The sequence below is a fragment of the Aspergillus oryzae genome, chromosome 6 (assembly GCF_000184455.2).
Source record: "Aspergillus oryzae RIB40 DNA, chromosome 6".
Classification (NCBI taxonomy): domain Eukaryota; kingdom Fungi; phylum Ascomycota; class Eurotiomycetes; order Eurotiales; family Aspergillaceae; genus Aspergillus; species Aspergillus oryzae.
The window spans coordinates 2,156,478-2,171,689 of NC_036440.1; the positions used below are offsets into that span (position 1 = coordinate 2,156,478).

Below are 15,212 nucleotides of genomic sequence, written 5' to 3' on the forward strand. Positions count from 1 at the left end.
CACTGTTATGGTGTTGATGCGTGGCAGCCGCAGCTGCAGCAGCGGCCCCCATCGACGGGGACTGGAGATGTTGCTGCTGCTGAGGATGGGCATTCTGCTGGGCTTGCCGTTGCTGGTGAAACGAATGACCTCCATATCCCATCATCTTGGCGGTGATATGAACCCAAGGAGGGTTAAATAATTTCCGCGCTATCTAAGTGTTCTTTTTCTTTTTAGATGGACCGTCAGACTTTCAGATAGCAAACATGTGACCACCGCGTCCCGACGCGGTATGCACGGTGAACGGACACTCCCAATCGGTAACTGACGGCTGGAGAATTAAATCCAGATCCACCGGGAATCACAGAACGGGATCACCTCGCAGCAATTGACCGAACTCTCCCAGAAAGACGCGCACCCAGAGCGCGTATCAGTTGGGGAGGGAGATTTGCCGTGGAGAGTCGGCAATTTGCACTTGAGAAAATGATATGGGGGAATGATTGGTGGTGGCCTTAGGCTGAGAATCTACGGCAGACGGTTGGCTCCGTGGCGCAAGTCGTTGGGGGAAGGCAGAAAAAAAATAAAAAAAATAAAAAAAAAAGAGGGAAAAAAATTATTAGAAAATTACCCCCCAAAAATAATACAAGGGGAGAAAAACCCACTGCGCCCGAACCACCTGCGAAGGTGTCAAAGGAGCAGAGGACGAGCACACGGTGATTCCCCAAGGAGAAATGGGCTTCTTCCGACGTAAACTCGATAGAAATGTTCAGCTATCCTGGAATCTGGGGAAGAGCCAAGCGGATGATTTGTTTGGGATCGCAAGATCACCGGCGTGGTTCTTTTTTCGCCCTTTTTTCGATTTTTTTGGATTTTTGAATTTTGAATTTCCATTTTTTATTTTTAATTTTTTAGCTTCCCTCCGCATCACGTGATGAATGGCCATGCTGGCCACTCATCGCTCAGCCACACCACTCGATGGACTGCGGTCGCGACAAAAATACGAAAGACGTGTGAGTTGAGGGAACCGGCGGAGGGAATCTGCGATATCTTGGCCGGAAGAGGTGTCAGGGTCGAGATGAATGTTTCTTTTTTTTCCTTTACTCTCTTTTCGAAACAAAAAGATTCCCGGGAGCAGAAAAAGGGTTGTGGTCTGCACTAAAGAATAAGGTCCTATGGGCTAAAATCAAAATTAAAATAAATCAATAAATACTTTTTTTATTATTTTTTTCATTTTCCATTATTTATTATTTATTATTTATTAAAATAAAATAAAAACAATTCAAAATAAATCCCCATATTATATCACTGACAGACCATTCCCGCCTATAAGATCCCAATCTCTCATTTAAGCTTATATTAGCATATTGTCCGGTTCGATTGTGCATTTCTTCTTCGACTTTTTTCTTCCTTGGTTGATGTGTGAAGGCATCATCCACGATCCTGGAAACCTTCACCACCGCAACACACACACCCACACACACACAAAAAAAAAAAAATTAATTTAATTTAACAAATAAAATAAAATAACAAGAAATTAAATTTGAGAACCAGAATGTAACAATAATAAACGCAATCTTATCTTCCCGGGTAGTCTAATTTAATCTTGTTTTTTTCCTTGAGAATGTGCATTAGGAATAATTTACGAAAATATATATTATCCAAATATTCCTTCTACCCACCACTTTTTCTAATTGTGTGTAGTATACAACTCTCACCCTACCCCGATCGGGCGCCAAAAAATATAATAAAAAAAAGGAACTACAACCGACTCATAATAATATACTGTACACTATCGATCTGTTACGCAGCCCTGGTCGCGTCTTTGTCCTCCTCTTTGATTTTCAAGTTCGCCAAACACGGCGCGACAAACAACTGTCCGGATACCACTCCCTTGAGCGTTCCAACGCTCACAACAACCCATAATACAACCACACAAAGCGACACAATCTACCAGACGTTAGTGAGAAACCTATCGACAAGAAGCGGAAACGAGAACATACTGTCCCGAGAATTCTAAAAAACTCCGACGGCAACTCTGTGCCCATTTCACAGGTGCAGGTGGCAAAGACGCCCAAGGGAAAGGTGAACCCCCACCATCCGATGTTGAACGGAAAGCTCTTGCACCGGACAATGGAAGCCAGGGCGAAAAAGAGCCAGACAAGTGCGAAGGCCCAGAGAATCAAGGCGACCAGGAAACCTACCGTGTAGAAGACGTCGCCAGATGATGCCTGAAGTGTGTGTGTCTGAGGGAAAATAGTGCGTGCTGCTTTACCCAGTTTCAAAATCCTACAAACGTTACAATCTGCGTGTGCTCTGCTGGGGGGGGGGGGGATGTGCCCTTACCCAAAACCGCCTTGGCTTAACGGGCCTAGAGGCAAGAATACGCTGACAATCACTGCCTTGGGCGGAATCTTATGCAGAGTCAGTCGCTGTAGGTAGATTACCATGACCATCATGGCCAGTGGAAGTCCGATTCCCCACAGGACATACGAAACGATGACAGTCCAGAGCGCATGCTGCGGATTGGACAGAACACCCGCCACGATTCCGCCGGAAGATCCGGCAACGACACAACTGACAATGGGGAGGAGCCAAACCGCGGTCATGGATGAGAGTTGCGTTTCGCCTCCATGGGCCATCCTGGGATGCAGTTAGCGTCGGCCAACTCGCTATTTGTAGGGGGCTTGTAGCGTACAATAAAAATGGCAACGAGAGGGCGGTAATGACTGAGAGGACGGCATCGAATATCCACATCCCCCAGGCGAAGTTCTTGGCCCATTCACCCCAAGCTGGGACGCAGACGAAGCAAAACATATTAACGATAGTGGCAAAGCCCATTGGAAATGCCCCCAGGAACATAGACTGAACCGGATGGGTTATCATCACAGTGAAAATCTCCGGGTACAACGAGTACCGGAGTGCAGTGATAACACATCCTATCGCGAAGAGAAGAACGTTGAAGGCGAAGATGACAACAGAGATCCAGTAGAGCCATTCGCCATTATAGGGCAGGGTATTTAGTAGGATTGACACAATGCCGGTGCCCATCGTGACTGAAAACCACCTGTATCCAAGGTTCAATAAGAACGTTCTCCCTGCGGAGAGGATTTGAGGCTTACGAAGGGGTGAAATTGCGTACAACCCTCCTCCATCCCACATCATGTTTTGTGAGCTGGGGTTGTCTCGAGCTTCCGTTTGGACATTCCATAACTCGACTTGCCGATGTTCAGTGAGCTGTTTGATGCCTGGGTGAGGGACCAGGGTTGCTGGAGAGTTTAATTGACTCGGGAGACATCCGTTGCCACCCGTTTCCTAAAATAATCATTGACGTTGGACCTAGAGTGTCTGCTTATCTCATAGAGCTACAGACAGGTCAAATGCCCCGTTTTTATCTCTACAGCTTAACCTGTGAGTCATTGCTATTCACTCTTAATTTCTACTTGATAATCATATCCGAGACATATGTAACAACTCGGCCGAGAGCATCGGTGACGGTTGCGGGAACCACGAAACGAGGTTAACATAAAGAGAAAGAATAATGTTTAAATGTAAGTAATAAGGGGAGGAACCTAGCAAACAGGGTCTTGCGTGTGTAATCAGATGGTTGTTTGGATTTGTATTTCCTTGCAACGTTTGGTGCATTCCCATTCGCTAAATAGTGGTGTATAGGACACGCACTAAGCCAATGAGAAGAGAAAGACGTACCTAGAAGAGCCACTACCTTTCAGAATCTCCTATTCTTGAAATAAACAGCTACCCTAACCTGTGGTTAAGAAGCCCTTCTCAAAGTCACAGTTGCTATGGTTCCCATGAAGACCCTCTTTTCCTGCTAACGTGGTATCGCATTGTGGAAGTATTCAGACGAGGTTCATCTCCCCACCCTCGATTGAGTTATACAGACATATACAAATCACCAGGAGAGGTGTCTTATGAGGTACAACATTGACCTCATATCTTAGCACTTCAGACGGTGTTTTGCGCATGGAAACCTAAAGGGCTTGAAGGACCTTATTCTCACTAATCTACAGTATCCAGTCGCGCAATCACACATGGGAATTTGACATGCTGATACCAGCCCTTATTGCCCACTGCGAGACTTTACGATCTGTTCAATGAGACTAGTCCATGTATAGCTCCAAGTTCTTAGGTATAAAGTGTCTCAAACACCTCAAACAGCTCAAATTACCATCTCATATTGGTTTCTCTAGATCCGCTAAAAATGCCGCCCAAGCTTCTAGTCCTTCGCTGATTTGAATAACAAGTAATTGCTACACTGCCTCGTCAAGCAACATAACAATGTTCTCAGATGATGTTGGACAGCTTATGCATAGTCTCTGCAAGCCTTTAAATGAAAGAGCGAACAAAGTGATCGACCGTTCCTTAATCTCGCTTACAGATCGTTGGTGAATCCATTACTCAACCTACATACATAGTAGAGGTACTATAGTACGTCTAGATCTAACCGACGGAGACTACCCCTTTATACATTATAGGCTCTGCACCCAATATACTCCTCGGCCCGATGGTGCTGTGTAAAGATCCCGCTGATCGGCCCATTTGACACGACGAACAGCCCCGTGCACGTCAGCGCCGACATGATCATCGCCCCGATACCCTAAAGTGAAGCAGTGAAGGATCCACCTCCTTTATCCACCAACGGCATCAATATCGGCAGTGAGATTTTACACCTCTGAAAGCATTTGTTTTTGCCATGACTCATGTCTCAAACGCTAAGCATTTCCCAACGCATTTTATTGTTTCATATAGATGAGTATTCGCGCTCTCGATGTTAGACGAGAGATGATCTGTCACAACAGGGGATAAGTTCCAAACATTTCATCTCTGATCTGGTACCGTTTAATATCCCGTTGCATGATGTTAAGGATCTCGATGGGGCTGTCAGGACTCAGGAGTAGTGACCTGTAGGGGTTATATCTGTACTCACAGGGTAGAAATAGTATTTGAAGTCGGTAACATCCGGGTCGCATCTAGTAACACCCCCCTTGTCGTATCGGAGCCAAAGAACCAAACTTGAACAGAGCCCAAAATTCGTCATAATGCACTCTCTATCACTTATCTCCCTCGCCCTCCTCTCCCCGTTGCTGGTCAACGCTCAACTCTCAGGCCATGTCGGTCCCCTGACCTCCTCTAGCTCCAAAGCGAGCACCAAAACCTGTAACGTTCAAGACTACGGCGCCAAAGCGGACAAGGAGACCGACATCGGCTCTGCGATTGAGAAGGCATGGGATGACTGCGCCGAGGGCGGCGTTGTCTACATCCCATCGGGTGACTATGCTATGTTCTCCAGGCTGAAGCTGTCCGGGGGCAAAGCCTCCGCCATTCAGCTAGACGGCATTATCTACCGCACTGGCAGTGACGGCGGCAACCTGTTCATGATTGAACATTCGTCGGACTTTGAATTCTTCAGCAGTACATCTCAGGGTGCGATTCAGGGATTGGGATACGAATTCCACAAGGATGGAAGTCTAAATGGACCCCGGTTGTTGCGATTCTATGATGTGACAGATTTCTCGGTCCATGATGTTGCACTTGTTGACTCTCCAGCCTTTCACCTCTCTTTGGATACGTGTAAGAATGCAGAGATCTATAATATGGCTATTCGGGGTGGTGATTCCGGTGGTTTGGACGGGGTTGATATTTGGAGTGAGAATGTTTGGGTCCATGATGTATGTTCTTATTTCCTACTTCTTTTCTCCCTCCTCTTGAGCGCTTCTTCGTTGACCAAAGTTTTCTTTCTTTCTTTCCTTCTTCTTTTTTATTTTATTTTATTTTATTTTATTTTATTTATTTTAACTTCACTTGAAATTGCGGTTAACGGTATGTGTGTTTAGGTTGAGGTCACGAACAAGGATGAATGTGTCACGGTCAAGGTTGGTTTCCTTGCATCTTCTGTACAACAGCCTATATCACTAACTGGAGTACAGAGTCCTGCGAAGAACATTCTGGTCGAGAATATCTATTGTAACTGGAGTGGAGGTTGCGCGATGGGATCGCTGGGTGCGGACACCAACATCAGCGACGTGGTGTACCGTAACGTCTACACATGGAAGTCTAACCAGATGTACATGATCAAGAGCAACGGCGGCAGTGGAAGTGTCTCGAACTTGGTATTGGAGAACTTTATCGGTATGCTTACGTCTTATTCGTATACCGGTAGAGTCATATACTAATAGCAGTGGTTGGGATGTACTAGGTCATGGTAATGCTTACTCCTTGGACATTGACGGTGAATGGAGCAGCATGAGCACTGTATCGGGAGACGGTGTGCAGCTGAACAACATCACCGTGCGCAACTGGAAGGGTACTGAGGAAGATGGTGCGGCAAGAGGGCCGATTAAGGTCGTGTGTGCTGAAAAGGCACCTTGCACTGATATCACTATCGATGACTTTGCACTGTGGACAGAATCGGGCGATGAACAGACCTACAGCTGCGAGAACGGCTTTGGAAGCGGATTTTGTCTGCAGGATGGTGATGGAACGTCTTCTTATAGCACGGTTATCACTGAAACTGCGGCTCCGACGGGATACGAGGCAAGCAGCATGTCAAATGATTTGAGCACCGCATTCGGAACGGACGCTTCGATCCCGATCCCCACTATACCCACGTCCTTTTTCCCTGGCGCCACGCCCTACAGTGCCCTGGCGGGGGCTGCCTCAGGCAATGCCGCGAAAGCCACATCATCCGCCACGGCGTCTCGTTTCCGCCACCGTCGCGGGTCCCACTAATTAGTTCCTTAATTAAGTGTCGGTGGAGTTTCTCTTGCGGGGACGATAGTCGACTCTTTCTTAGTACATGACTATCTATTAGTACTCTCTGTTTGTACCATCGATGTGAATTCAATCTATGTGGAGTCTATTAGATCATCTACGTGATTTATTGCTCTCTTTTCCTCCTTAATTCTGCCTAAACCGTCACCGACGTAGCCCACCTCATTTCCTGGTTCACATTGCATTGCAACTCCAGCTGATGAAAGAGTAGCATCCAATCCACCTTGAATGATACCATCGAAGCGGCTGATTCCGTCATTTAATACCACACCAACCAAGATGCGTCTTCAAAGTAACGTGAGTCGTGCATTTTGCTTTATAGGACCCTCTGTACCCAGCGTTGTCCTCTTCCCTCTCATCTTCATGTGCTTGTGCCATCAGCCCTTAAGGGCGATTGCTTGCCCGAGTGACTTGCCTTACTCATTCGCCTTCTAGAGATCGATGATAGACTATACACCTCTCCCTACAATGGACGACTCAACGCCCAAACTCGACGAACCCGACCCTCCTCCTTCGCCGCGGCCACCGTCGTACGATGGCGCTGCGACGTCCATTTACCGAGCCAACGCCGATGTACTGAACCAAGCCCTTCAGGATATCGGAATGGGCCGATACCAGTGGCAGCTGTTCGCCGTCATCGGTTTTGGCTGGGCCAGCGATAATTTGTGGCCAATTGTCACCTCGCTCATTCTCGTACCCATATCCTATGAATTCAACGTCGCTCAACCGCCTCTGTTGACTCTCGCCCAGAATATCGGGCTGTTGATCGGGGCGCTCTTCTGGGGCTTCAGCTGCGATTTTTTTGGGCGCCGATGGGCCTTCAATCTCACAATCGGCATCACCGCCGTCTTTGGCCTGGCAGCTGCCGGGTCACCTACATTCGCGGCGGTCGGCGTCTTTGCGGCTCTGTGGTCGGTCGGCGTGGGGGGAAACTTACCGGTGGACTCGGCCATCTTTCTCGAGTTCCTGCCGGGATCGCATCAGTACCTGCTGACCGTCTTGTCCGTTAACTGGGCTCTGGCGCAGCTACTGGCAAACCTGGTTGCATGGCCACTGCTGGGCAATCTGACCTGTGCGTCGGCAGAAACTTGCACTAGGGACAACAACATGGGCTGGCGGTATTTCCTGATCACCATGGGCGGGCTGGCCCTTCTCATGTGTATCGTCCGCTGCCTTTTCTTCACACTTTACGAATCCCCGAAGTACCTCATGGGCAAGGGTCGCAATCGCGAAGCCGTGACTGTAGTCCACGAGGTTGCCCGCCGCAACGGAAAGACGTCTGATCTGTCGCTAGAGAGTCTGGATGAACTAATAACCCTCGAAGACGAACAGCATGCCCCGCGCCACGGTCTCAGTACATCCGATCAGATGCGCATGTTGATGGAGCCCCTCAGTCTTTCACACGTCAGGGCACTCTTCAACACACCGTTGCGTGCCTGGTCTACCGGCTTGATGATCTTGATCTGGACTCTTATTGGACTCGGCTTCCCCCTCTACAATGCCTTTCTGCCCTACCTCCAACAAACTCGGGGCGTCCAATTTGGCGACGGTTCCACCTACACCACCTACCGCAACTCTCTCATCATCGCGGCTGTCGGCGTTCCCGGTAGTCTTGTCGGTGGCGCTATGGTTGAACTCCCCCGTCTGGGCCGGAAGGGGACCCTCACCTTCGCTGCCATCGCGACAGGGACGTTTCTTTTGGCGTCAACGACGGCGTCAACCTCCGAAGCACTTCTCGGCTGGAATTGTGCCTACAGCTTCACAAGTAGTCTGCTGTACGCCGTGCTGTACGCGTACACCCCGGAGATGTTCGAAACCAAAGACCGCGGAACGGGCAATGCATTGGTCAGTGCCGCGAATCGCGTGGGAGGCATTTTGGCCCCTATTATCGCCATCTTCGCTACCGTACAGACGACCAGCCCGGTGTACGTGAGTGGAGTGTTGTTCTTAGTTGCAGGGTTCTTGGTGTTGCTTATTCCCTACGAAACGAGAGGGAAGTCGAGTCTATAGATCTTCTTCTCGTTCATCTATTCCGTGTTCATGTACAGGTTACATGGTCAGGATGATCGGTCAGTCATAGAGGTTCCCCATATAACGTATACGTTTCTCTCACGATGGATTTTCAATAATAGGGGCTCTGGGGGTTTTATGAGATCTTTAACTAGGTAGATTTATCTCAAGCGCTACACAATGCAGCAGAGACCTTGTCTCACTTAAACTATAGTAGTTGTCCCAGTTCTGAAGATGCTTAGTCTTTCATTATCTAAAATACAAATGCCTCAGAAGCAAACTAATAGTTGGAAAGTGAATACCCTACCCTGTATACAGTGTACCAATCCCAAACATAGATTCGGCTGTGTGAATATCATACTAAAGGCAGCCTTAACATTTGAACAGAAACGTCCACCCCTACAGCAAAATAGTACGGATACAGACAATTGTACTCTTCAGCTCGTCCCCATAAGACTGTCCTGAACTCTGTGTCTTTGCCCCTTCTAGATGACTTTTACCAACCTGAATTCGTGGAGTAGCATATAATAGAGGAAGAAAGCTACCTTCATGTCTGGGTATGTTCACTCGACCAGGTGGGTAAATTTACCGAGACGTCAACTCCAGCAGATAAGATTAAATAGTCTTTTTTTTATTAGATGATAAAGCTACAGATGAGGGCGAACATGCCATTCATTACAGCTTTTCCTGACTAGGAAAGTTTAAAGCAGAGATGAGGAAATAGCATGGATTGATGTGTGAGGTACATTGTGGGGTTTTGTTTCGCATAGCTCTTCTCGCATGGACATGACATTTTACCCGATTTCCGTTTTCTTTTTTGGTCTTTCTTTTTGGTTGAGTGATGTAATTGGAAAAGAACAAGTGAATATAGCTCGATTTATAATTTATAGAACGCCATTCTGTTATAAAAGTAGATGGACCTTTGTAGCAGTGCATCAATGAGAGAGGCAAGTGAACAGCCAGACTAGATTCAAACCTTATAGAATCCCTTCCTGTTCCAAAATGAGATGTACTTCTTCAGCAACGGAGCATCCAACGGTTGATACTGGATATCAGGTCGATCCTTCAAGACCTGGACCGTATTGTCCGATCGATAATACGGAGTATATTGACTAACTTCCCAACGGGTCAACCGTCCGAGGACGCGCTCCCGGAACATCGGTAACAGAGGCGCCAGGGGTCCATCCGGTTGTTGTTCTGCGAAGACCTGTTCGACCCAGTCATTGTAGTCGATGATCTTCAATGGGTACCCTGCATCGTTGATAACGCGGCAGGTATCTATGACAGTGATTGATTTTGATTGATCCGGCGATAGAAGGCTGTAGGATCGTCCTAAGTTCTCATTAGACGAGGCGATATGCATCGCAGCTGAGATCACATAGTCGAGTGTCACATATTCTAGCCGTTGGTCCAATCTGGGAAATGTACCCAGTTGGATGCATCCGACTATCAGCCGGGACATAAAGTCGTCTGGATTGCTATGTCCAGTTACGCTGTCGCCGATGATGAACCCTGGCCGGTAGATAACGGTGGGTAAACCTCGGTCACGCATGCGACGTACCATCGATTCAGCTGTCCACTGGCTGCCCGAGTACCCTAGGTCATACCGTACGGCCTGGCTGTGTGGCATCAAGGTTTCATCTTCGTATAGCTCTTTGCTTCCCAGGATGAGGCCGGTTGGTCCCCAAACGTCGATAGTAGAAAAGTAATGGAAGGCTTTGCGACGGCCTGCAGCAGCCAGGCGAAGAGCGTTACAGGTGCCGATGACGTTGGATCTGTGGTGTTCGCGGTACGACTCACAAAAGTTGACTTTAGCTCCGAGATGGAAAATTACTGATGCCCAGTTGGCTAGCCAGTTGAAGCGCTCTTTCCCAAGGGCTAGAGTGCTATCGAATAGATCACCATCAAGAACAATAAGCTTTTGCTCGTGTTCCGCGCAATCCGCCCACAAGTCGTAGCGTTCCAGGGCTTGTCGAATCCGGGTTGCTGCACTCACATCCTGCTTCGAGCGGGCCAGGCAAGCGACTTGCTTGACCGATGGTTTGCAAAGTAAACGATGAAGAAAGTGGGCTCCGACGAAGCCGGTCACCCCTGTGATAAACACCTTTCCCTCATCTTCGGATTCCCAGTGAGGGATTAGTTCAATATCATCGACTCGACTTATGTCTTCCAACCACAGCCGGGTGTTATCAGGCGCATTGCATGAGGTGCCAGATTCCCTGAGTTCGATCAGCCGTGATAGACTTGACAACGTAGAATGACTGTAAAGGTCTTCCATTGTAACCATGCATCCTAGACGATCTTGGATCAACGCAAGAAGAGTGGCAGCTTGGAGTGACGTGGCGCCTAGATCAAATAGATCATCATCTTCGTGAACTTGTGGCATGTTCAGAATATTCTTGCACAGGTCAGAAAGAACTGTCATCTTGCCTTGTTTCTCTTCAGTGCCATTTTGAAGGGGTTTCTGTTCTTCAAGCATCTTGAGCCGGTCATCTATCAATGCCTTACGGTCCACTTTTCCGTTTGCTGTTAAAGGAAACTTCTCCATGAAGATCATAGCACTGGGTATCATGTATTGTGGAAGTCGTTCACGAGCAACGTCCCTCAAGCCCTCTGAATGTACAGAGTCCGTGGCCTTCGGAATAATGAAGGCCACCAATGCTTCCGTTCCATCAGCATTTAGTGGGGGCTGTCGAGCAACAACCGCTGCCTGAACTTCCTCGTGAGACTGCAGGGTGCATTCAATCTCTCCTAGCTCTACTCGAAACCCGCGGAACTTGATCTGCGTATCTGACCTGCCGAGAAAGTCGAGACAACGAGATTCAGACTGCCAAGCACCTATATCTCCAGTCCGATAAAGACGTATAAGATCATCATCTCCCGGAATCCGGAGATCTTGTTTACGTAAATGAATGAAGGATTTCTCAGTTTCCGATGGTCGGTTCAAATAGCCAGGGGTTTGTTGAGGGCCTCCAATGCAAATTTCCCCGGGTTTTCCGCAGTCAAGAATAGGCTCCTGATCTTCGTCTAGTAAGATGACTTCCATATCTCCCACGGGCTGCCCAATGCTGATACGTTCACGGTGGGTTTCTTGAAGTGTCACGTCAAACATAGTTGCCAGCGTCGTGCATTCGGTTGGTCCGTATGTATTCCACAGATGCTGAGGGGGCCCTGTTTCTAGTACGCTCCTCATCGCCCGCGGATTGGCGACGTCACCTGCTGTGAGAACATGATGTAGCGATTCAAACGCTCCAGGGGAAGTGAAGACAATAGTCTCAAAGAGTGCCGCTGTGATTATGATACTAGTCACGTTTTGCTCTTTAAGGAATGCAGGGAGAGCATTAGGGTCTGTGACCACATGGCGGGGAGTGACCACAATGGTCGCACCTGCAATGAGGGTGACCCAGATCTCGAACAAGCTAAGGTCGAAGCCGGGACTATTGAATTCTGCCACTCGGTCTTCTGGAGAAAGTGGTGTCACTGGAGTCTTTGTAGCAAGATGTAGGATGCTACTTGCTTGAACCTGAACCGGCTTCGGCTTCCCGGTTGACCCAGATGTGAAGAGTATATGGCTCCGGTTGACCTGAGGGCCAAACTCTAAATCGGGAACGACAGAGATAGAACACTTTTCGATGTCACTGAAGTAAATATGGTTGAATTCATGGAGCGTCCGGGTTCCAGGCATTTTCATAATGAGATGCTTAGCGTGGACATCTCGTAACATGGACGTGATCCGGTGTTCCGGAAAGGAGGGCTCAATCGGTACGCAGGTGCCTCCAACCAGAAGGACAGCAAGTTGAGCAACGACTTGTAATGTCCCTGGATCGAGCAAAATCCCAACCGGCTCCTCCATAGAGATCTTGATTTTTTCCCTTAGTGTCTGAGCCAATGCCTTTGACTCAGCAACCAGTTCACCGTACGTGAGGGTTGATGCTCCATCAATAACGGCGGTTGCACCAGGGGTTTGCTGAGCATGAGCATAGACAATTTGTTCCATGATTGTAAGGCTAGACAACAGAAAGTAGAGTTGGATGAGAACTAGCTGGGCTTTTCCTGACCATGCAACAACTAGATCATATAACGAACCTGAGTTGACGATGCACTTGCATCAAGTAGATTTGGCAAATGATCGTTTTATGCTCGCACCTCATCCAGTGCCTCTTGGTTGTTTTCCATCACTATGCCGTAATATAAAATGTAAAAGCAAGGCTATCCTACCGGCTTCTTGTTAATGTTTCTCACTATCTTGATTCAGCTCTTGATGGTGTCACTATTACTGCCCAATGTGGTGGCCAGGCGACTTTGAGTTTCCACTGTTATCATATCGAAGTCTGCTGTGTGGGTATCCAGTCTAATCAAGCCTCATATGTTTGGAATTACGACAATTCAAGGGGTCATAGACTTGTTAGAAATACAAAGAAAGAGGCGTATGACCTGAATTTTGCAGTGTGACAGGAAATAGGCAGGGTTAAGTCGTGCGCAATTCCCAGTCCTTGCCTGATGTTGCGCCAGTTGAGTAGGCTCATTCAAGCCTAGGACCCAAGCGCATATCTTGCCGATCTAGCACGCCCTCTTTTGGACCCATTCGTAGAAGCTCTCATACCACATTGCAGCGGATATGGGTTTATGACCCTATGATGATGTTATACAGTTTATTCCTGAATATACATTCACAATAGACAGGGAGGGATGAAGAATTGTGGGGGCGCTTCGTTTAGTGCGAGAGCTGATTTGTCTGTTTCTTGTTCAAATCCTCATATTGAGTTCCGAGAGCTGCATGGCAGACTCGCCAAGTCACATATAGAGTACTCTTCCCTAAGTTCACTGGATAGCTAGATGAGCGACTGACGTCTAGACTTCATGCACTTTCAGGGATGCTTGAAAAACCTGCCAGGGCCTTGAATTTTTAACATATTGGACGCTGAGAGCACGGGCCCCGTGGGCACAGTTAGTCACCTGGAACCGATGCTCCGATACAAGGAAAACTGAACCGATGAGGTCACGAGCATGCCTGAGTGCCACATATTATGAGGCTTGTCATGGGAATTTACTATGAATATATAGCATGATCAAGTTTTGCGTCCCAAGATTTAGTAGGGCCGCAGGATGTGGCGCTATGAAGTATTCACGATATCACTGAAGTTAAACGTACCGGAGAATTGTAGTCTGTGATGCAGTGCAGTACTACTATATAAAGACAGACAAACTGCAGTGTATCAGACACATAGCAGGATTCATTAAGACAACAAGATGAGTGTGGGACTCAATATTCTTTGCCATAAGCTTCAGGCTGCGCTGGACAACCGCCGCGAAGAGGGTCGACTTATTGACCCTCCTTCTGCGGCTACTCTGGCCAAAATGAAAGACTTTGGCTCTAACGACAGCCTCTCTCTGTCATCCTCCGGGGTTCTATCGAAGGCATTTTTGCGCGAGCTTCGGAAACACCCCAACTTCACTGTCGGAAGTACCTCTTCACGAATTTTAGATGGTACCAAACAGTATCTAGAGAACATTGAGCGTGACTTGGCTCAGTTTCACGGTGCTGAGTCGGCCATGTTCTTTAGCTCGGGGTATGATGCTAATGTAGCCGTTTGGTCTGTGATCCCGCAGCCTGGTGACTTTGTCGTTTATGACGAGCTCGTGCACGCAAGCATTCATGACGGAATGAGAAGGGGACGAGCCACGACTGTCCCATTTAAACACAGTGATTGTGAATCTCTTCGAGACTGCCTGGAGGGCATCAAAGCTGGGCACCCTGCCGTTTCTGAAGGGAAACAGGTAGTCTTCATATCACTGGAATCTTTCTACAGCCTGGATGGCGACATGGCTCCAGTTCTTGAGATAGTGGATGTTGTCCGTGAGACACTTCCGCGGGGAAATTATGTGCTTGCAATCGATGAGGCCCACTCCAATGGAATTGTCGGACCAAATGGCTCGGGGTTCATCTGTCATTATAAACTGGAGGATGTCTTTGGAATACGACTTCAGACTTGCGGAAAAGGACTAGGCTCGGCAGGAGGTAAGAATCATCCTTTCGTGCTTCCTGGCTATGGAGTCTAATGAGAAAACATAGCGGTGGTATTGGCCAACGAAACAATTAAATTCGCGCTCCTCAACTATGGTCGCAGTGTCATTTTCAGCACAGCTCCTAGCTTTCTTACTGTATCAGCCGTGAAGGCTGGTTATGATTTGTTAGCCAGTGAGGAGGGAGAAAAGGTTCGTTTAGCCTTGTATAATAAGGCTCTAGCCGGCTAACTCTATATTGTAGCGTCGATTCCGACTGCAGAAAAATCTGCAGTTCTTCTACCAGACGCTAACGACAAGTGTTGAGTGGCAGCATGCAAAAGAAAAGGGTATTTTTCATCTTCCGACCGAGAAGACCTGGCGATCAGAGCCCTTCCTGGCCCCCATAGCGGCAATCGTGGTGCAGCCCG

General features: G+C 48.0%; 5 protein-coding genes across 5 annotated transcripts; 3 read left to right on the plus strand and 2 right to left on the minus strand.

Moving 5' to 3' along the window:
- Positions 1-1,779: 1,779 nt before the first annotated feature.
- AO090038000553 (TDT family transporter) lies at positions 1,780-3,141 on the minus strand (the record flags this gene model as incomplete). Its single annotated transcript, XM_023238240.1, has 4 exons — positions 1,780-1,926; positions 1,980-2,265; positions 2,323-2,619; positions 2,675-3,141. 4 exons carry the CDS (start codon positions 3,139-3,141, stop codon positions 1,780-1,782), a joined length of 1,197 nt encoding a protein of 398 aa, XP_023093181.1.
- Positions 3,142-5,036: 1,895 nt separating this feature from the next.
- AO090038000552 (uncharacterized protein) lies at positions 5,037-6,726 on the plus strand (the record flags this gene model as incomplete). Its single annotated transcript, XM_001825403.1, has 4 exons — positions 5,037-5,666; positions 5,832-5,870; positions 5,925-6,126; positions 6,194-6,726. 4 exons carry the CDS (start codon positions 5,037-5,039, stop codon positions 6,724-6,726), a joined length of 1,404 nt encoding a protein of 467 aa, XP_001825455.1.
- A 510-nt stretch (positions 6,727-7,236) lies between these two features.
- AO090038000551 (putative sugar transporter) lies at positions 7,237-8,778 on the plus strand (the record flags this gene model as incomplete). The annotated part of the gene is made up of 1 exon (XM_001825402.3): positions 7,237-8,778. One exon carries the CDS (start codon positions 7,237-7,239, stop codon positions 8,776-8,778), a length of 1,542 nt encoding a protein of 513 aa, XP_001825454.3.
- A 970-nt stretch (positions 8,779-9,748) lies between these two features.
- AO090038000550 (uncharacterized protein) lies at positions 9,749-12,775 on the minus strand (the record flags this gene model as incomplete). The annotated part of the gene is made up of 1 exon (XM_001825401.1): positions 9,749-12,775. One exon carries the CDS (start codon positions 12,773-12,775, stop codon positions 9,749-9,751), a length of 3,027 nt encoding a protein of 1,008 aa, XP_001825453.1.
- A 1,253-nt stretch (positions 12,776-14,028) lies between these two features.
- AO090038000549 (aminotransferase class I/II-fold pyridoxal phosphate-dependent enzyme) lies at positions 14,029-14,838 on the plus strand (the record flags this gene model as incomplete). The annotated part of the gene is made up of 1 exon (XM_001825400.3): positions 14,029-14,838. One exon carries the CDS (start codon positions 14,029-14,031, stop codon positions 14,836-14,838), a length of 810 nt encoding a protein of 269 aa, XP_001825452.3.
- Positions 14,839-15,212: the final 374 nt, after the last annotated feature.